The sequence below is a fragment of the Diospyros lotus genome, chromosome 6, assembly GCF_014633365.1.
Source record: "Diospyros lotus cultivar Yz01 chromosome 6, ASM1463336v1, whole genome shotgun sequence".
NCBI lineage: Eukaryota > Viridiplantae > Streptophyta > Magnoliopsida > Ericales > Ebenaceae > Diospyros > Diospyros lotus.
In genome coordinates, this window is record NC_068343.1 from 3,763,089 (window position 1) to 3,786,356 (window position 23,268).

Sequence of the window (23,268 nt, forward strand, 5' to 3'; positions counted from 1 at the left end):
AAACGAGAACCGTCGCTAATTGATTTCCAATTTTACAGCCGTCGCATTCTCCCATTAAAATTTTAAAATCCTAATTTAAACTTTAACAGATTAAATAAATAAAGGGATTAAAAACCCAAATATGTATATAACTATATAAGGGGAATTCGCTAACATGCGAGGAATAATTCTCTCTGTCCTCTGTCCCCCTCCTTGAAACAAAAGGAACACAAACATATATATTATATATATATATATGTAGAGAGAGAGAGAGAGAGAGAGAGAGAGAGAGAGAGGGAATCATAACATACGAACCCTGATCTGCATTTACAATTTAGAAATGTAATCAACACATATATAAAATTAAAAGAAACTGAGGACTGCGCTGCTGTGGCTTAGCTCGTTCTCCGGGGTGTTACCTCAATCCTTGTGACCTAACGAACTCATCAATTTTTGCCTTTAGCTCCGTGTCGGGTATCAGCATATCCGGTGTAAGATGAGAACGATTGAAAGGATCGGTCTGCATTTCATGTCAGAGCAATCAATGTCTAGATTTGAGCTTCTAAGTAAAGAGAGATGGCAATAAAACTCAATAGAGAGCGATGGGGTGCATTGCTTACACTATCGCTTAGGAGATGCCTCTGAATAACAGGCCGGTCGACTGTGATTCTAGAAGATGGCAAAATGACTGGATCTTTCATTAAAGTGTACTGCAAATCCAGGAAATTGTAATCAGCACGGCGTGAAAATAATTATGCAGTTGGAACCAAAGTTCTGTGCACGAAACCACCTTGTTAAGTATCATAGGTTATCCATTGCAATATAACATAATTAAGACATTGAACAGAACATACCTGAATGGGGTCCAGGAACTCATCAGGTATCTCTCCAAGAGCAGCTTCAGCATCCATGGCCTCAGAAGCTGCAGCTTGGGCTTTTGCACCAAGCTCAATAAACTCCTGTATGATCCTTCCATCTTCACCAATTTTGCGAAGCACATCGGCAGCAGCACTAAACAGCTGCAGAGAGAGAGAGAGAGAGAGAGAGAGGATAAAGATATCTTCTATCATTCAAATATCATCAGAGCTGTTAAAAAAATGGGTACTTGCAACTCCACATACCTGCTTATTGTACGAGCGACCATCCTTGGTGATGGCAGCTGGGAAAATATTCTCACTATCACCCCTTGCTAGATGAACATAAATGTTGACAATCTCCAAACCAAACCAAAGCATTAAGTTAGTATGTTTTTTTTTTACTACAGAATCATGCTACCAGGCACTTCATTCAAAGTCTGATCTTATTTAGAGCTGCTTCAAACGTCACAATATTTAAAAGTACTTGAGCTCGTCATAAACTTAGCTAGCAACCTTGCTGAGCAAGGTTTTTCACCTGATAGAAAATGCTCACAAACCAAAAGCTCAGGATTATTTTAATACTAACCTGCTTAAGTAACACCTTTGGACGGAATTCATATTTCTCTGGATCCTTTAAAATAAGTGATCTCCTTTGGGGACCCACAAGTTGCAACAGGAAGTAATTGAGCATGCTCGCCACTCTTTCAACCTGGAAAAACAATGAAACAAACAAGTTTACCTTGAATATCATCAGCTTATAATGGAACAGGATTCCAGCACGGAAAGAAACCTAATTTGATGGATAAAGTCATGACTGCATAGGAGGAACACGTTACCATCTCTGGTAGTAGGAAAGGTGCTGTAATCTGCTCCGAAGTAAATGCCAGCATGCTCACATCTTCATTTGCCAACTTCATATCAATGCGAATGAGCTACAAGCACCAGGAATTCAAATTTGACCAGGGATGTAAAAAGTAAGAACAACTCAAGTAAGATGATGAAGAGGAAGAAGCATCAACAGACATTTTCCCGGGAGTGGAACAATCGGGTCCTTTCCTGCCTCTCCTGGGCTGGTCTTCGCTCCCATTCTGCAGTGTTTGACATCTCAGCTTCCATCTCTTTGAGTTCAAGAATGTTGTTAAGACTTTCATCAAGAAGATATATGCTATCATTGATAAGGAAATTTAAGAAGTTCAAATAGACACCCTTCTCTTCTTCCTTAGCAATCTGGAACAACCAATAGATCCAAAACCTCAACTAGATTCAAAAGTTGTAAAAGAAATTTTTACACATTACAGTGTGAACATCAATCTACCTTTCTCCATGCATTGCGGTGACTAGGAACCTGCCATAGGTATTCAAGAAGCTCCGCAATATTATGGCGGATATTGAACTTGTCATAGAACTGTACGTGCATGCAGAATAAAAATGTCAAGAAAGAGGCATGAGACTTGTAATCTCTGAATTATTACAACACATTGAACTTTAAATGGAAACTATGATTATAAGAAGCAAATTCAAGAACAATAAGAGATATCCATAACAATGCAAAAGGGAGGAAAAATTATAGTCATATATGCTACCAATAACATACTTCTCCTGTCTGCAAAAAGGTTTCTCAATGCCTACTAAAAGTTGATCACAGCATTTTATAAAACATAGCAATAACATTGTTACTCTGTTACAGCAAAATGGGATCTGAAACACCCTAAAAGCCATTTAAACCAAATAATTTGGACAGGTTAGGGCCTGTTTGGTAGCCATTTTATTTTTTAATTTTCTATTTTCGTTTTCATTATTTTGAAAAAGAGAACAAAAAATGACAATTGATTGTTTTCTGTTGAAGTCAGATTTTTCTAGATACTCCTAAGTTAGATTAGAATATTTGTAATGATATTTGGCTGTGGAGGGTTAGTAAAAGGAATGGATGTCCTTGTTTTATAGAAAGTTTTTTGTAAGGGTTGTTAAAGGAAAGTTGTAATAGGTATGGCCCCTCCTTAAATCATGGGATTATGTCTTTTGTGTATATATATCAGCAAGTATCAATGAGGCATTATTAAGTTCTGAAAAACAGGAAAGGGTGCTCCTTCCTTTCTATGCTATAATTCTAAAACTAACAAATGGTATCAGAGCTATCTTCTTGAGGGATCTGTGAGGAAAATTCTGAGAGTGTTTGTGAGGTGAGAGATTAAACACTTGAGAGAGTGAGATGGCTTCCAGCAATTTCCTAGGGACGGGTCCTCCAATGTTTATAGGAGAAAATTATCACATATGGGTGATAAAGATGAAGGCATACCTCAAGGCTTTGAATCTGTGGGATGCAGTGGAAGTAGGAGCAGATCCTCCGCCTTCGCTGCCTAATCCAACAATGGCTCAGATTAAGAATCATGAAGAATAGAAAGCTAAACAGCCAAAGGCTCTCACATGCATTCATTCAGCACTGTCAGATGTTATCTTCACCAGAATAATGACATGTGAAAGTCCTAAGGAAGCATGGGAAAAGCTAAGATCAGAATTTGAAGGAAGTGACAGGGTAAGGGCTGTTAAACTCCTAACTTTAAAACGTGATTTTGAAATGCTAAGGATGAAAGAAGGTGAAACAGTGAAAGATTATTCTGCTAAGCTCATGGAGCTTGTAAATAAGATAAGGCTATTTGGAGAGACTTATGAAGATAGTAAGGTGGTAGAAAAAATTCTTATCAGTCTGCCAGCAAGATTTGAGTCCAAGATTTCAGCCATTGAGGAATCTTGTGATCTCAAGACTTTAACCATTGCTGAGCTGATTAGTAAACTGCAAGCACAAGAGCAGAGAACAAGTATAAGGGAGGAAGAAGTATCTGAAGGGGCATTTCAAGCCAGGCATAAAGGGAAATAGCCTGCTAAAGACTCAAAACAGCCTGCATCAAACAAAGGAGGTAAAGGAAAAGGTACTATGGGCTCCAAGGAATTTGGAAAAAATGGCAAGTTTCCACCGTGCAACACTTGTCAAAGGACCAATCATCTGGAGAAGGATTGTTAGTACAAAGGAAAACTTCAAATAGAATGCAGGTTTTGCAAAAAGCCTGGTCACATAGAAAGAAATTGTAGGGCCAAGCAAAGTCAATCTCAAGGTCAGTCCACACAAGCAGCAAATTTTATAGATGAGCAGGAGAATGAATCTGCTAGTTTGTTTATGGCTTTCCAGGAAACACAAAACTCTATAAGCAAACTTGGTTTATTGATAGTGGCTGCACTAGTCACATGTCCAAAGATGAGCAGATTTTTTCCAATTTAGATAGGTCTGTGAAGACAAGAGTAAAGCTTGGAAATGGACAGGTGGTTCAAGCAGAAGGAAAGGCTTCAGTGGCAGTAAACACTAAGCAAGGTACTAAATACATTCATGATGTGCTATTTATACCTTGTTTAGCTCAGAATTTATTAAGTGTAGCTCAAATGCTTGCAAATGGGTACTCATTATCATTTAAAGGGAAATTCTGTTATATTTATGATCCTCATGATTGCTTGATTGCTAAAGTGGTTATGGTTGATAAGGCCTTTCCTTTAAACTGGAATGTTGTTGGTGATAGTGCTAATTTTGCAAAAATGGATGAATCTGTGGTATGGCACAGAAGGTATGGGCACTTTAATTTGGCTGCTTTGAAATATATGCAAGCAAATGACTTAACCAAGGACCTACCTGAAATCCAAGTGACTAGTGATGTGTGTGGTTCTTGTCAATTTGGAAAAATGCATAGGCAAGCATTTCCTGCTAGTGCAACATGGAGAGCTAAGGAGAAATTAGAGTTGGTGCACACTGATGTTTGTGGACCAATGAGCACAGAATCATTAAGTCCAAACAAGTATTTTGTGCTCTTTATTGATGATTTCACTAGAATGACTTGGGTATACTTCTTGAGAAGCAAAGGGGATGTCTTTTCTGTGTTTAAGAAGTTCAAGACTATGGTTGAGACTCAAAGTGGATGCAAGTTGAAGGCTTTGAGGTTTGATAATGGGAAGGAGTATACTTCTCACGAATTTGAGAGGTTTTGTGCAAATTTGGGTGTTAGTCATCAACTAACAGTGAGCTACTCACCACAGCAAAATAGAGTTTCAGAGAGGAAGAACAGAACTGTTGGGGAAATGGCAAGGTGCATGATGATGGAAAAGAATTTACCTTCGAATTTCTGGGCAGAGACTGTTCATACAACAGTGTATTTACTCAACAGGCTGCCTACCAGGTCAGTGGATGGGAAGACTCCAGTGGAAGCTTGGTCAGGGTTAAAACCAACAGCCAAACACTTGAGGACATTTGGTTCAATTTGCTATGTCCATGTGCCCTTTGCAAAGAGAAGCAAGCTAGATCAGAAGGCTGAAGTGGGAATTTTCTTGGGCTATTCATCCATGTCAAAAGGCTACAAGATTTATAATATGCAAAGTCAAAATGTTTATGTGAGCAGGGATGTGGTGATTGATGAGTCTCTACAGTAGAATTGGGACAAAGGTCTTGCTGAAAAGGATAAAGTTTTCTTGCAGAAAACTGAAGGGAAATCTGATTCACCACAACTTTCTATTTTGACTTCCAGAATGAATTCTGACACGGCTGTCGATTCCCCTCCTGATTCTCCTATTCTCAAGACAAAATCGTTGTCTAAGGTATATGAGAAATGCAATAATGCAGCCTTGGAGCCTTCCTCCTTTGCTGAAGCAGTAAAGTATGAAGAATGGAGATTGGCAATGCAGGAAGAGATTGATATGAGAAAAATAATACTTGGCAGCTTGTGGACAGACCTAAAGCAAGAAATGTGATAGGGGTGAACTGGATTTTCAGGACAAAGTTGAATCCTGATGGCTCTATTTACAAGCACAAGGCTAGACTTGTTGTCAAGGGATATTCACAGCAAGCTGGTGTAGATTATGGTGACACGTTTGCACCAATTGCAAGGCATGAAACTATAAGGTTGCTATTAGCTTTGGTAGCTAAATTGAAATGGGAAGTGTATCACTTGGATGTAAAGTCAGCATTCTTGAATGGTGAGCTACAGGAGGAGTTATTTGTTGAGCAACCAGAAGGGTTTCAGGTTTCAGGGATGGAGAACAAGGTTTACAAGTTACAAAAGGCTTTGTATGGCCTGAAACAAGCTCCTAGAGCCTGGTACAGCAAAGTAGACTCACACCTGCTGCATTGTGGTTTCACAAGAAGTGAAAATGAAGCTACACTTTATGTTAAAAGGTTTGAAACTGGAGAATTGTTAATCTTATCTATCTATGTTGATGATATGTTAGTAACTGGGAGTAATTCAAGGCTGATTGCTGAATTCAAGAAGGAAATGGAAGCTGTATTCGAAATGTCAGACTTGGGGCTTATGACCTACTTTCTAGGGATGGAGATTAGCCAATCATCAGCTGGCATCTTCATTTCCCAAAGAAAGTATGCACTTGATTTGTTGAAGAAATTTAATATGGAAAGGTGTGAATCTGTTGCTACACCTCTGGCTCAAAATGGAAAGCTGTCAAAAGCAGAAAAGGGTGAAGATGTGGATCCTAGCCATTATAGAAGTTTGGTGGGAAGCCTCTTGTATTTAACTGCTTCAAGACCAGATATCATGTTTGCAGCAAGTGTGTTGTCCAGGTATATGCAATCACCTGGTCAAGTTCATTTAGGGGCAGCTAAAAGAGTCCAAAGGTATGTCAAAGGTACTTATGATTCTGGAATTTGGTATATAACAGCAGAAAATGGAAAGTTGCAAGGGTTTTCTGATAGTGATTGGGCAGGATGCCTTGATGACATGAAAAGCACCACTGGTTATGTATTTTCTATGGGTTCGGGAGTTTTTTCATGGGTTTCAAGGAAGCAAGATGTTATTGCTCAGTCAACTGCAGAAGCAGAGTACATGGCTGCTGCTGCTGCTGCTGCTGCTAACCAAGCCATTTGGTTAAGGAAGGTTTTGGCAGATTTGTTTCAAACCCAACATGAAGCTACTGTCATTTAAGTTGACAATAAATCAGCCATTTCAATGACTAAAAATCCAGTGCAACATGGGCGTACAAAGCACATAAATGTCAGGTTTCATGCCATCAGGCAAGCTGACAAAGAAGGTGAAGTGCAGCTGATTCATTGCAGCTCAGAAAACCAACTTGCAGACATTATGACTAAGTCACTTGCAGCTGGAAGGTTTGAAGATTTAAGGGTCAAACTAGGAGTCTCCAAGAAAAATCATGAGGAGGAGTGTTGAAGTCAGATTTTTCTAGATACTCCTAAGTTAGATTAGAATATTTGTAATGATATTTGGCTGTGGAGGGTTAGTAAAAGGAATGAACGTCCTTGTTTTATGGAAAGTTTTTTGTAAGGGTTGTTAAAGGGAAAGTTGTAATAGGTATGGCCCCTCCTTAAATCATGGGATTATGTCTTTTGTGTATATATATATCAGCAAGTATCAATGAGGCATTATTAAGTTCTGAAAAACAGGAAAGTGTGCTCCTTCCTTTCTATGCTATAATTCTAAAACTAACATTTTCATTTTCAAAAATTTTGAAACTCAAAAAAATGAAAAGAAGAAAATTTTATGTTTTCATGATTTTCATTTTCTTCCCCTCCAGCCCGCCCCCCGGATCAAAGTCATTGGAGTCGCCAGTGGCTTCGATCACCAGCAGTGGGGGTGGGGGTAAGGGTAAGAGGGGAAGAAAATGAAAATCATGAAAACATAATTTTTCTTCTTTTCATTTTTTGGGTTTCAAAATTTTTGAAAATGAAAACAATCGTCATTGGAGTCGCCAGTGACCATCTGGCAGACACAGGAGAGTTCTAGAGCCTATGGGAGTCGCACCAGAAGCTCCCATCAGAGTCATCAGTGACTCCAGTTGCTAGTAGTGGAAATGGTAGGGGAGGAAAAAGAAAAAAAAAACAAAAACCAAAGACAAAATGAAAACAAATTATAGTTATCAAACAACATGTCACGTTTTTGTTTTTCCCAAATGAAAGCAAAATCTGAACACATAGACACAATGAAAGCTCTGTTAATACCTTAGTTTAGGAATATCACAACCATGCTGTCATGGTAAGGAAAGAAAAAAAGATAATGTGAGTACTCTCTCCAAACACATGGAAGCCCAATTGCATTTTCTTCTGAGTAAATAATCTTAAGAACATGCTTGGAGTTAAAAAGAAAGCCTGAAAACCCAGTGTAGCCTATTTCACGTGAGACTCAGGAATCTGTGCTGAGTGCAAGTGTGTCCCTGAGGATCAGTTTTCCAAATTATCATCCCAAGGACACCACTATAAATTATATTTTTCAAACATTTCTTTCATCTATATAGGGTAAAAATGGTAATACAGACTAACACCAAGTTTTTCATGCATAGAATATTATGCATATTTTCATAATAAATTTATAGTAGTGTCCCTCACCCTAAACCTGGTATTAAGGGCTCTCTACACAGGTACTTAAATCAACTGAAAGACTAATGTTATATAATGCCACTATAAAGCTTCAGAATAGATGACATTGAATAGCAAAGTTTTAATAGCTAATAGAAGAAAAATGTTCCCCAAGGATTCTAACTGCAAATTTAAGAACTATTTATTGAATGAGAACAAAAGGCATATTATAAAGAAGAAAAGAACCGAGCAGAAGCAGAAGCAGAAGCAGCATAGGTCCATACAAAAGGCAAACAGTCAATAAAAGTCTAGGAATAATACAAAAAGGAGCAGAAGCTTGTCTTTGATGAAATGATAATATCTGGGGTGATAATACCTGTGTGTGTGAACCAGTGAACTCAATGTCCACATAAAGCTTCAGTAGATTCCTTACAAGATACTCCATAGACAACTGATGGCCTTCAAATAGAGTAGCCGTGGCAGATGAACCACTGCAGGCAATAGTTTTAAGGCAGTAAGTATTCAGCTGAGAACCTTCTTTGGGGAAAAGAAAGGAAAGAGAATTGATCTTTCTATCTCTGTTAATTGTAAAAACAAAAAAACCTTCTACGGGGCATCCAGCAATTCAGTACTTCAACCATCTTTGCTCTTAGATATGGATTTCTTATGTAACTTGGACTTGCCATGAACATGATAATAAAGTTCATAAAATCATCCTGTCAATAAAGATGCAAAAGAAAACAAACTAGATTTGTCAAAGACCTTATAGACACTAAGAAAGCGATAAATTCATGATAAAAGTGCAGGGATGGTGATATTAACATGCCCATAGTGTTGTTAACACACCAAATTGAAGTGAAAAGACACAAATACCCTTAAAAATTATCTAGAATACAAAATAAGTAACATTTTTAAAGGGTATTTGTGTCTTTTCGCTTATACTTTGTGTGTTAGCAACACTTTTGGGTGTGTTAATATCACCATTCAATGTCCAGTTAAGTACCAGAAGAACACCATCTAAAGCTTTAGGAATCCGAGAGGCAAAAATAAGCAATTCCATGGCATCTTCCAGGAAGTGCTCTGGCATGCATGCAAATTCCATTGGGCAATCTGAAGGTAGAGGCATTTTAAAACCACCCACAAGACCAACCAACCAAACAATCATTAGCCGGTAGAAAGATAGTGCAAGCTGAAGAAGTTCTCCATCCTAAGAAAACAGTAGGGAATGCAACATGTCAGTAACCAACATCAGGAGAACTTATTAACTTTCATAGATCAGAAAGACATTTCCATGAATCAAGAAGCTATCACTTGGAACGTGACCGTATGAACTTGAAGGGTGCAAATCAGTTTCAGTCCTTACAGGAAGTCTGTATAATACTATCAATGTAGGGACGAGAAGAAAAGGAAGGTATTAGGTTTACACAGCTTGGGATATAAGCACCAACTATAAAAGTTACTCAATCCATGATAAGGGGGTCCCCACTTTGCACGGCCAGCAGAGTCATTGCTGTCTAAAGCCTTGCCTTTGCTTTGCAAAGAAGTTGTTTCCATATCTCAAACCAATGCCTTTTAGTCACAAAAAAACATCATTACTGTTGCTACTCTCTTCACAAAAAACCAATACATGTACATATTTTGTTCTTTCCTTATTTTGGCTAGGGAAACTTGTTAGAGCAAATTAAAATACTTTGCATCCCTAAAAATATTAAAATATGTAAAAATTACTCACTTCATAATACAGAAAAGAGAATTCCTAAATTATTAGCATGCTTCATTGAGCACAGCCATATAAAGAGTTAGTCCATCCACTAAAATAATCTGCTGCTAGCCTGTTGGAAATCCATATAACAAGATAAATATTTAGGGAAGCTAGTATCCAGGTTCCTGCATAAACACTGAAACCAAGTGACCTTCACTTTATCAGACTGCACAACAAATACTATGTGAGGGAGGACATTGGAAACAACCTCTAAAGACATATAAGAGGTGTCTCAAAAAGTTGGATGTCAACCATCCAACAGCTGTTCACTGGCGGGACATGCAAAAATAATTTAAAGCTACAAAAATGAAAAGCGCAAAAAGTTTTAGTTTATCAAAAAGGTAAAGAATAGACAGAAATCAAATTTTAATCAGGGCAATAACTACAGAAATATAAACACACCCTTACTCACGCCTGTACCCACATGTACATCCAACCACCAACCCACATATAGGCCCATGCCTGTACAGAGGGAAGAAATTCATACCCTTAGAATCTGAGCTTCATAACACAGCTTTTCCTGTGAATATAACTCAATTTCTTTCTCCAACCGAGCTATATCCGACTCCAGTTGGGGGGAAGGTGATTGCCCCTGCATGGCTTTGTAAGTGGAGAGTGTATCTTCACATCTCGAAATATCCTAAAAGTTCAATTGAAACAAGAGATATTCAATATATGAAATTATTGAAATAAATTCAGCTCCTAAAAGAAAAGGCTTGAAGCAGAAAAGGGAACTAAATTCGGTTCATCCATGTGATGGAAAGCATCTTATTACCTGGACTAGATGCTTGAAGTCAGAAAATGCTTTCAACAGACCCAAGTTCAGCACCCTTGCAGTCATAAAGAAACACTCGCAAATAAATGTGTATTTAGGTCTCGCACTACAAGCAGACATGGGTTTGTTCTGGAGCAGAGAAGGAACACTGATATTACTCCCAGAACTGGTGGCTTCTTGAGACTGTAGAAACCGATTTTCTCCATCATTTTGCTTAGAGGCATCAGTTGCCCCAGGATTTTCTTTATTTAACCATTCAGTAACTTCTTCTGATGACGCATGCATAGCAGTTAATCCTCTAACATAAAGGTTAACCAAAATTTAGGATCAAGAAAAAGAACAGGAGGAGACCAAAACAAAATAGCAAGGAAAACTGAATGGGTAAAGAAGAAGAAGACCCTCACCTTAAATCCAAACGAGAACTGTAAAATACATATTTAGGATCAATTTTGTCCCTCTTTGTTAAATTTGCATCTAAAAAGGGGTCAGAGAGACGGAGCATAACAGCACTAAGATTGACAAACATGCCTGAACTTGCACAAGATATCGGATCAACCTGAGCAAAAGTTAAATACCATAAAGGTCAGAATCAAAAAATTGGGAAGGGTAAGGGGGTCTAACAGGAAAAGAAGCTTATCATTTTACATGGTCTCCTAACTAAAAACTTAGCAAAAACATCATGGGAACAATTTGTAGCAAGTGATGTAACAAGACTCATAATTACTTATACATCAAACTGAATCTTGATCAACGTACAATCAGAAATTTACCTGTATATGTGCTCTCGATGAGTTTCTATTTATCACCTCTCCAAGATACTCAAGAACATTTTCACGAGTTTCAGCATTTTTCAGGAGACATAAAAGAACTTCAGCCAGGCCATCATACAGATTATTCATGACAGTTTTGATTGTAGTGAATGAAGATAATAAATCTGCTGGACGACGGGTTGATGCTTCAGAGAAGCACTGCTGGCTGGTAAACAAGACAGAGATGGATGTAAGAAGCCTTATTAAGCATTGTACTCACTCATAAGCATCACAAGATTACAGAATAGTATACTGAAGAAGCAAACAGAACAGGCAAAAGATCAGTGAAAAGATGCCACAAAAACAATAATACTTATATATTGATACTTTTTTCACTATCTTCTGGGGGATCCCAGCACCAGAAAATGATAATACAAAAAGAACATAAGAAAAACCATGAAACGTGTCCAAGCAAAAAAAAAAAATGAAACATGTAAGTAAGTATGTTTCAAGAGAAAATAGCATATGTTAGGATTAGGAGCACTAGGATCTTCTCAATTCAATGCCAATCTCACACACACTCCCACTCGATATAAACACAACAACAGAAATGAAAAGCAGTGTATAAATCAGTAAGAGAATAAGGGAAAGAAACAACCAAACCACAAAAGAGACAAGGATTTATCCTGGTCAGGCTGCGGAAACAGCCCTACATCCAGCCTCGGTCTGAGAGCAATTCCACTAGAAATCCAATCAAGAATCAGTACACAAGAAACCCTCTCTATCTCGCTCATGAGTACAATCCTCTATGGAGATTACAAAGAACTAACAGCTCTAGGCTTTCCTCTCTTCAAGTTTACTGCACTCGTACACAATCAGAGAATAAGATGAATGATGATATCTCGCGACTGCCCATGCCCTCTATTTATAAAGGATTTCGACAGTAAATACAAAGGTGGTTAAAAAACCAACACAAAGTCTATACTGCCCTTACATAACCAATTTAATTAGAAAATAACCTAACTAACTCAATTGCCGGTTATATCGCCAATCTAACTAACCGGTTTCCTTTGATTCTTCCTGATCTTCTAGAATGTACTCAATGCAAAATTTCAACAAATCTCCACCATTTTACATGAGTGACTTCTAGAATCCGGGCTCCACCAATTACTCTCCTTTAGGACCTGCAAAACAAACTGATCATTCACAAATACAAATATGTAAGAGCCTCAAACAATCATATAATTTAGACATGGGGACTGCCTTAGTGAACATATTAGCAGCATTTTCCTCTCCTACTACCTTTATCAAATCTATTTCATTCATTTCAAGTACTTCTCTGATAAAGTGATACCTAACATTAATGTGTTTTATTCTCTCATGGTGTGTTTGATTTTTAACCAAGTGTATAGCACTTTGGCTATCACACTTTAAGATAGCTTTAACATTTCTCTTTAGGAGTTCACTTACTAAACCTCTCAACCATGGGCCCTCCTTTATAGCTTTTGTAACAGCTATATACTCAATCTCGGTGGTTGAGAGAGCCACTATCGATTGCAAGTTAGTTTTCCAGCTTATGGTTGCATTCTATAGCTTAAATACATACCCGATAGATGACCTCTTTTTGTACAAATCTGCTGCAGTCAGCATCAATGAACCCTAGAATATTAGGCTTATCTTTTACACTAGCTCTACCATAAACTAAAGCCATGTTTATTGACCCTTTAAGATATCTAAAAATCCACTAAACAGCAACCCAATGCTCCTTACCCGAATTAGCCATGAACCTACTTGCAACACTCATAGCATGAGTTAAATTCGGCCTAGTACACACCATATAATACTTGAGGCTACCTACAACACTAGAGTAGGGAATCTTGTTCATTTCTCTCATACTCTCTTCATCACTAGGTGATTGGTTGTGGAATAGCTTAAAATGTTGTGCAAAGGGAACATTTACCTCCTTTGCATCATGCATTTGAAATCTCCTAATCAATTTCTCTAGGTACACCTTTTGGGATAGCTGGATTAACCTCTCCTGTCTATTTCTTACTATTTCAATCCTTAAAATCTTTCTAGCCTCTCCTAACTCCTTCATCTCAAAAGCTGATTTTAATTACAACTTTAACCTATGAATTTTCTCATCTGATTGACCAGTAATTAGCATATCGTCCACATAAAGGAGGAGATAAATAGAGATTTTAGATGAAATATGCTTAACATAGACACAACAATCAAATGCACTTCTCTTGAAGCCTTGGTTTATTATGAATGTATCAAATTTTCTATACCACTGCCTAGGGGACTGCTTAAGTCCATATAAGAACTTCTTTAGCAAGCAAACTCGCTCCTTCTTACCCCTAACCTCAAATCCCTTAGGTTGATCCATTAGAACATCCTCTTCTAAGTCACCATGAAGGAATGTAGTGGTCACATCCATCTGCTCTAGGCTTAAGTCCAAATGGGCAGTCATAGCAAGCAAGATTCTAATAGAGGTATGTCTCACTACCGGTGAGAAAACCTCATTAAAATCCACCCCAACAACTTGGGTGAATCCCCTTGCAACTAACCTAGATTTATATCTAGGTTTTTACTCCTTACATGCCCCTCTTTCATCTTAAAGAGCCACTTACAGCCTACCACCTTTTTATTTAAGGGTCTATCAATGAAAACCCAAGTCTCATTCTTATTTAGAGATTCCATTTTTGATTTCATGGCATCCAGCCATAGCTTGGAATCCTTTGATCTCATAGCCTCTTCATATGAAAGAGGTTCATCTCCATCTATCTCTTCTGCACTTAACAGAGCATAGGAGACTAAATCAGAATACACATACCTTATAGGAGGTCTAACCTCACTTCTTTGCCTATCCCTTGCCACTGTACCTTCCTAAACAAGGAGAACTATCCAAACCTGAAGGTTCAACACTATCAGAAGGCTGGAACCTCTCAGAACTTGAGAGATCATCACTGCCACTTTGCTGAAAGCTGGAAGGGGAATCAACACCAGCACTATGCTGGTCCATAGCCATAGGTGAATCAGCACTGTCAGTGTGCTGATCTGCTGTCAAATCCATGGGATTATCCATGGCAGCATCATGGACTTCTTGTTCCACCTCAACAATCTTGGTTTTCCCCTTCCTATCCTTTTGAAACTCTACCTTATCATCTTTTAAGAAATAATCCTCTCTAAAAGTTACATCCCTACTAACCAATGTCCTTGACAATCCTTCTTCTAAGGCCCATAACTTGCATCTCTTAACCCAAGTGTCATGAACCTAGGGTTTAGCCTAGGGTTGGATTGGGAATAGAAAGGATCCGATAGAGGTAAGACCGAGAACAAAATGATTGGAGAGGGAAATTGGACAGAAATGGGGGAAGAAATTAGAGAGAAATGAGGGAGAGTTGCATAGGGAAATGAGAGGGAGAATGGGAGAGAATTCTAGAGATAAATCAGATCTTTGTTTATCAATTCAAAACATAATTTCTCATTCTTAGTTGTGGCTTATATATAGCCTAACAACCTCCCACATGCACCCATGTGCAATACAACAAATAGCCTAATTGCCTATAGCTAAGGACAAGGCCCTATAACATAAAATACAAAAGGAAATTACAATTATTGTATAATGCATTAAAACTCCTATTATATTTACTAATTTATCCTTAGGAATCCTTGGGGTCATGACAACTTCCCCCTCTCCTTCACAGAGTTCTTGTCCCCAAGAACTTGCAACAATTGGGCCACTGCTCTTATCCAATACCAGCTTTCTCCATCTGTTTTATTCCCTTTTCTTTCTTTCTCCTTCTAGGCCTCTTCTTCTTCGTTCTTAGGTTTCCAACATCAATTCCAAACATAATTTGGCCCAGAGCTTCAATAGAAACAACCTGATCGAGTTCAAGCCCACTACAACTGCCTCCTACAATAGCTATCCAATCAAGATTGGTCTCCACTTTAAGAACATAATCAGCTATCGGTTCATCCCTCAATGCAGTAGACAGCAACTTGGATTTGCCAATGGGAGTAAAAACCAGCACAACAGCGGAAGTTTTGTTCCCTTCGGCAAAACCTTTGGCTTCTTCCGCTATATCCCTTCTAGCTTTCCTCCAGGTAATGTTGTCTTCACTTTCTCGTTGCCTATTTTAACGCAAGTCAAGGATAGCTCAACTTGCTTCGGAACCAAATCCCATCGAAAGAATGCCTTTTCTCAACATCCAGCTTCTTCCTTAATGCTGGTCCAAGTTCATTAGCCTTAGGATCAGTTTCCGTAGAGCCAATATAAGATTGTTCAGCTTCTAATTGTTCAATCAAACCTTCTTCAACTACATGTGGACCTTCACAATCTTGACCCCACCTAGGATAGATGTTACAAGCATTGCCATTCTTAGCTCCAACTTGTTTTATAATCAACTTATCTAATGGATCCATGTTTTGTTCCAAATTTGATTGTTTCTCAGATTTCGATAAGTCCAAAATTTGAGGAAATGCTCCAACATGATCATCAGCACCGATGGATGGTCCTTCAATTAGATTTGCCTAATCCCATGTTGTTCCATCAGCATCCCTATCTCTCTGTTTCTTCTTCAATGCTTCCAACGTTAATTCATGGAAACTGGTACTATCAGCAACATGCTTGAGAGTCCTGGGCTGAAGCACTGTCACCATTGGCCTTAACTCTTTGTTCAAGCCAATTATGAAGCTTGAAACGAAATAGGCCTCTGTCAAATAGGAGTTATGATTGAGCATTTAAGGCCATCAACTCTTCAAACCCCAATTGGTACTCCATCACCAACCCTACCTGCCTAATTTTATTGAACTCTTGCACCACATTAGATAAGCCCCGATCTCCAAACCTCTCCTTAGGCTGCCCCATTTAAAGGGACTCCTCCTGGTTAGAACTTCCGCGATAATCATCTAAAAGATTCCTTCTCAGTTTATCAAAGAATTCAACGGGAAAGCTAACGTTATACGTCTTAGTCAACATCCTTGCAAGCTCTCGCAGCTGCTCTCATAGCACACAACCTCATTCTACGCACAATTCGTGTATCACTTTCCTTGTTTCCTTATCCAATCGGTTGGACTTATTATCAAATTTCTTTTCCCCTATCTCGTGATTTTGGCAAAAATCCTCATGATTTCTACCTCCAACTGAAAGTGTAGCCTTCTTCTATTGCAATTGAGACCCCATTTGTTTCATGTGTGCATTGTTCCCCATGGTCGACATCTCACGAACATGACACTTCAAAGACCAAGGGGTAGGGATTCTATACGTACCGCTCTTCTTCAAACAAGTTAACCAAAATTCAAAGCCAAAATTAACCTTTGTTTCCCTTAACTCGCAGCCTAGAATTTGATTGGAATCACCTCTTATGGAATTCTCTTCACTGATTCGCTGCTATTAGTTGTTGGACTTCTAATCACTGAAATTGATTACCCTGGCCTTCAACTCGGATCTGTCGGAATTGTCGAAATTCACTAGGATCTACTTCGCACTTCCACTTTGCAAGATTACTAGATTTCACAATCGAGTCACAAAATTTGGCTCTGGAACTTGTTGTATGAGTCGTCGAAAGCACTATCGAAGCCAGTTAGCCTAGTCACCTTCAAATTTCCAAGCCTCTATTTCAGCCGACACTCCTTTCCTCTTGCGTCGGAATTAATTCCAAGATTCAACCAGAAATCACCTGGTTGCTTCTCTATCTCGAACGCCAAACTTCACTAGAATAGTCAAAATTGCACACTGGAATCACCCGGGCTGCTCGCCTCCCTTGATCAACTGTAAAGATGTCAAGATGCACAATCAAGAATTAACCTCCCGCCTTCTTGAATCGCAATTGTAGCAACCGAAGTCCCTCGTTTTTGTCGCGGCTAAGGAATTTTGCACAATTTGAACTGAAAGCCCAGATTACTCCTATGACTCGATCAGTCTCTACTTCCCTTAAATCGAATTGAAACCACAGTCGAGGCTCAACGGATCGGCTACTGGAACTTGAATTTTCGAAATTTGATAACAATTGTGATGGGTTTAAGAAGTCATCGAGATTCGCTTCACTGCCTGGTTCGAAATCGCCGACTGATCAAAGCGGCAGCACCAGCAACGCATCTGATTGAATTTGCACTTGCCTCACCCAAAATAGCTTATCACCGTCTAGGTCGGACTTGCTTGCTCGCCTCACCCAATCATCGTCTGTCTAGGTCGAAATCGCCTCCGCTCTAATTTGCTAAAACCGCCTATGACCAGCAACTCGCTGATGTTCAGCTGTCGAGCAAGAACTTGCTTCCTGTCGTCGACTTCCTAATATGCGTCAATTGCTGAAGGCCGCCTGAGTTCCTGCAGAAAACGATTAGCTCACCTCTGGTCACCAATCGCGAACTAAGAGTTGTTTTGCTCTCTTGGTTATGACCCGTCCCTTGATTCCTCAGAATCTGATCGAAATTGTTGCTTGCACTCACCTATCAAGAGCCGAGAACCACCAGTTTAGACCACTGCCAGAATTTTATCATTCGAACCATATTGCTACGAGTTCGTCGAAATCACAATCGAGAATCGTTGGCTCTGATACCAATTTGTCATAAATTGGAGAGGTAAGACTAAGAACAGAATGATTGGAGAGGGAAATTGGACAAAAATGGGGGGAAGAAATTAGAGAGAAATGAGGGAAAGTTGTAGAGGGAAATGAGAGGGAGAATAGGACAGAATTCTAGAGAGAAATTAGATATTTGTTTATCAATTCAAAACATAATTTCTCATTCTTAGTTGTGGCTTATATATAGCCTCACAACCTCCCACAGGCACCCGTGTGCAATACAACAAATAGCCTAACTGCCTATAGTTAAGGACAAGGCCCTATAACAAAAAATACAAAAGGAAATTACAATTATTGTACAATGCATGAAAACTCCTATTATATTTACTAATCTATCCTTATGAATCCTTGGAGTGATGACACCCAGTTGGATAACCTATAAATAGACACCTTTTGGCTCTAGGCTCCAATTTCCCTTGCTTAACATGTGTATAAGCAATGCAACCAAATACCCTTAGATGCTCTAAGTTTGGCTTATAGCTATTCCATACTTCATAGGGTGTTTTAAACCCTATTGCGGCCAAAGGTGAAGTATTAATAACATAGGCAGTTGTTGTAACAACTTCTCCCCAAAATGATTTTGATAACCTAGCATGGATTAACATGCATCTCACCCACTCTAGTAGGGTTCTATTCATTCTCTCAACTAGGTCATTTTGCTTAGAGTTACCCGGGACTGTTAAATGCTTAAGGATGCCATTCTCTTTACACATTTGGGAAAATTCTTTGTTGCAAAACTCAAGTCCATTATCTATCCTTATGACCTTGATTTTCATAGCTTTTTTATTCTCTATTAAGGTTTTCCAGGTTTTAAATGCTTCAAAAGTTCCATCTTTTGATTTTAATACATATACCCAAACCATCCTAGAGAAGTCATCTATGATTGACAAAAAATACCTTGCCCCACCATGTGTTAAAGATTGACTAGGGCCCCACAAATCTGAATGAATATATTCTAAAGGGGCTTTAGATATGTGGTTTGCTTTCTTAGGGAATTTTACCTTAGAAGACTTATCAAAAATACATGTTTCACATTGGTCCAATTCTATTACATTTTCAGCCCCTAGGATACCTTGTTTGGACAATTCCCTAAGGTCGTGCTCACCTACGTGAGCCATCCTATAATGCCACAATTTTGTATTTTCATAGGTTCAGTTTTCACCTATAGCTGCCTCACCAATTAAAGTGGTTGCTTGCAGGCACATAAATACCATTGTGAAAGACAGCCTTCATGTATATAAGAGCTCCCTTAGATACCTTTAAGACTCCACCATCCCCTCTATAGGAATAGCCACTCTTATCCAACTCTCCTAGGAAAATCAAATTCCTTTTCAAATCTGGAACATACCTAACAGAATTAAGTGTTTTAACCAATCCATCATGCATTCTTAATTTTATGTCTCCTACTCCCTTAATATTCCACTCATAGTTATTTTCTAGGATCACCTTTCCACCACCAATATCTCTATAGTTAAGGAACCATTCTCTATGGGGTGTCATGTGAAATGAACAACCTGAGTCTAAAACCCACACATTATCTCCTTGGCAAGATGCAACCAATGCATCTACACTATCATAGTCATACTCACATAGGGAGGATGAAATTTCAATTTTGATCTTTCTTGAAATTATTTCTTTCTCCTAGGGCAGTTTTTCTTTATTTGACCCTCTTCATGGCAGTGATAATATTTAATTTGTTTCCTACCATTCCTAGACTTGGACCTAGACTTCCCCCTAGACTTAAACTTTCTCTTTTCAGCCCTACTTCTAACAGTCAGGACATCTCCAGCAGCCTTTCCTTCTACTTTCTGTTGCAACTCCTTAAAGTTAAGAGCCCCAATTACATCTTCTAGGGATAATGTGTCCCTACCATGTTTTAAAATATCAACAAAAGTTTCATATGACCTAGGTAAAGAATGCAATAATACAAAAGCCTTATCTTCTTTATCATATTTTATATTTATGTTATCCAAATCAAGACATAGTTTATTGAAATCATCAATATGACTTTGCAGTTTATGCCCTTCTTGCATTTAGAATGTAAAAAACTTAGCCTTCAAGTACAGCCTACTTGAAAGTGATTTTGTCATATAAAGACTTTCTAATTTTGACAATAATGCCTCTGCTGATTCCATTTTAGACTCTTCACTTGGGACTTTGTCTCCTAAACTCAAGATTAGGGTATTATAAGCTTTCTTGTTGATTTCTTTCCTACGATCACTGATTTCCTTTTTTTGTTCATTAGTGATGATTTCGGGCAATTTCGTTTTAGTTTCTAAGGTTTCATCTAACCCTAGATTACCCAACAAAGCTTTCATTCTATTCTCCAAAGCCCCAAGTCAATAGTTCCATCGAACTTCTCTATGTCATATCGGGCAGCAGAGGCCGCGGAAGCCATGGTAGGGAAAAATCCTATCGATTTCTAGGGTTCTTGACAATTCTTGAATGAGTTCCAGGCTCTTATACCAATCTCTTAAGATTAGGAGTACTAGAATATTCTCTATTCAATGCCAATCTCACACACACTCCGACTCGATATCAAACACAACAAAAATGAAAAGCAGTATATAAATCAGTAAGAGAATAAAGGAAAGAAACAATCAAACCACAAAAGAGACAAGGATTTATCCTGGTTCAGGCTGCGGAAACAACCCTACATCTAGCCTCAGTCCGAGAGCAATTCCACTAGAAATCCAATCAAGAATAAGTACACAAGAAACCCTCTCTATCTCGCTCACGAGTACAATCCTCTACGGAGATTACAAAGAACTAACAGCTCTAGCATTTCCTCTCTCCAAGTTTACTTCATTCGTACACAATCAAAGAATAAGATGAATGATGATATCTCCTAACTGCCCATGCCCTCAATTTATAAAGGATTTGGGTGGTAAATACAAGGGTGGTTAAAAAACCAACACAATGTCTATACTACCCTTACATAACTGATTTTGTTAAAATGTTGTCTAGAGTATAGGTTAATAAGATCAACTATAGCATTGTATTTGAGGGCCAATGAAGTATTAAATAGAAGTTGAAACCCAAACTGTAATTAGTGATAAGTTGGGGGTTTAAACTATAAATATTTTAAAGTCTTCATTGGGGTATCCGTCCACTATTATAAATAGAGGGCAAGGGGTAGCAAGTGAAGCAGTGTTCTCATTTTCTATTTGTAATGAGAAAATATGTCGAGTGCTTGTATATTCTCTGAGAGAAAGGCTATGTGATTAGAATATAGCTTTGTAATCTTGGAGAGAATAATGTGAGTGTACTCAATTAAGGAAGCACTGTTGTTTTGTTCGGTTTATGAATAAATCAAGACTACTCTCGGGGTGATTTCAAGACTGGATGTAGGGTTGTTTTAAAGCAATCTGAACCAGGATATATCTTGCGCCTATTGTTTGGTTTGTAGTTTGATTGTTTCTGGTTTTCATTCATTTAAATTCTGTTCTTGTTTTCTGTTTATTATTTCTATTGGTTAGATTGATTTCAGGTGAAGAGTTGACAGAATTGGCATTTCAAAACATTGATTGAGTTGTCAAAAGAGCTCCTAATCATAACAGATTTAATTAGAAAATAACCTAACTAACTCAATTGTAGATTATATCGCCAATCTAATTAACCGGTTTCTTCTAATTCTTCATGATCTTCTAGAATGTACTCAATGCAAAACTTCAACAGCATAAAGGGTCAACTATGAATGGTTCAATTGGGTCCCGCAATATCTTTGATTAAAGAAAGCTGACAAATAAAAAAACATGTTGTAATAATTCTCGCCAACACACTCAATTTCCTCTCAAGACAAACACAATCTCTCACTCACGATTTAGAACAGAAATAAGAATACAAGAATTAACACAGAATCAAAGCACTCACACACAAGATAGAGAATTTATCCTAGTTTGGAACTCCTTGAAGGAGAACCTATATCCAGACAGATATGACTTTGCTCTTCACTATCTTGAAATCGGAAAACAAAGATTACATGCACTGTTGACTCTCTCTCAGCCTTATTACCAAGCTGCACTACTTGGAGATTACAAAGTAAGACCCTTTACTCTCACGCACGTACACAGTACATTCTCTTTTCACAAGATAGATCGCACAACAAAATGAGAGATGAGACCCCTCGAACCCTTCTATTTATAGACTATAGAGGGCGGGAATTACAAGGACACTTTTGATCGCATGCAGTTAAAAATATACCCCTAACTAACAGACTTCTAGAAGACTTATTCTAACACCTTCTAACCAACCTTACTCTATCGTGTCTAATCCTTAGGCAAACATTTCAACAAATTCTCCACCATTTGCATAAGATTTGACTGCTCCAGGATAGCCACCTGCGTACAAACCATACCTAACTTGATCATCTTTCCCAGCCTCTTCAATCATATGTAGCAACTTCAAACAATGCTTCAGTTTTGCCGTAGGAACTGCCTTTGTGAAAATATCTGCAACATTATCATCACCTACAACTTTTATTAGAAAATTTTCCTTTTTATCCAATATTTCCCTAATAAAATGGTGATGCACATCTATATGTTTTGTCATTTCATTGTGAGCTTGGTTTTTAGACAAATGTATGACACTTTGACTATCGCACATCAAAGTGGCATGCACTATAGAACCTAGGAGTTCACTAGTTAAGCCTTTCAGCCACATTACTTCTTTAATTGCCTCTGAAACTGCTATATATTCAGCTTCAATTGTTGATAAAGCCACCACGTGTTGGAGGCTTGATTTCCAACTGATAGTAGAATTCCACAACTTAAACACATACCTAATTGTGGATCTTCTTTTATCTAAATCAGCAGCATAATCAACATCCGAATACCCTAGGATGCTGGCTGATTCTCCTATATTTGCTCCACCATAGGACAATACCATGCTGCTAGACCCTTTCACATACCTAAACACCCACTTAACTGCATTCCAATGTGCTTTGCCAAGATTTGCCATAAATCTGCTCACAATACTCATTGCGTGAGCCAAATCAGACCTTGTGCACACCATGCTATACATTAGACTACCCACAACACTAGAGAAAGGAATATTAATCATTTCCTTCATACTTTCTTCATCTTTTGGAGATTGTTCAAAGGATAGTTTAAAATGCTGAGCAAATGGCATATGAACTGCTTTTGCATCTGACATACCAAACCTTTTTGATTATCTTTTCTAGATAGGATTTTTGGGAAAGGTATA

At 38.3% G+C, this 23,268-nt stretch overlaps 1 protein-coding gene across 1 annotated transcript in view; it reads right to left on the minus strand.

Annotated features, from left to right (window-relative positions):
• Window positions 1–107: 107 nt before the first annotated feature.
• Window positions 108–23,268, minus strand: part of LOC127804927 (probable ubiquitin conjugation factor E4) — a 39,472-nt gene continuing 16,311 nt past the window's right edge. Inside the window, exons 2-16 of the mRNA XM_052342031.1 lie at window positions 11,498–11,702; window positions 11,132–11,283; window positions 10,728–11,025; window positions 10,440–10,592; window positions 9,194–9,397; window positions 8,794–8,906; window positions 8,567–8,681; window positions 2,152–2,241; window positions 1,860–2,063; window positions 1,673–1,768; window positions 1,423–1,545; window positions 1,101–1,193; window positions 834–998; window positions 600–689; window positions 108–499 (exon numbers count right to left, since the gene is read on the minus strand). Coding sequence (XP_052197991.1) covers window positions 395–499; window positions 600–689; window positions 834–998; window positions 1,101–1,193; window positions 1,423–1,545; window positions 1,673–1,768; window positions 1,860–2,063; window positions 2,152–2,241; window positions 8,567–8,681; window positions 8,794–8,906; window positions 9,194–9,397; window positions 10,440–10,592; window positions 10,728–11,025; window positions 11,132–11,283; window positions 11,498–11,702 — 2,206 coding nt within the window. The 3' untranslated portion in view covers window positions 108–394. The remainder of the gene's footprint in view (window positions 500–599; window positions 690–833; window positions 999–1,100; window positions 1,194–1,422; window positions 1,546–1,672; window positions 1,769–1,859; window positions 2,064–2,151; window positions 2,242–8,566; window positions 8,682–8,793; window positions 8,907–9,193; window positions 9,398–10,439; window positions 10,593–10,727; window positions 11,026–11,131; window positions 11,284–11,497; window positions 11,703–23,268) is intronic.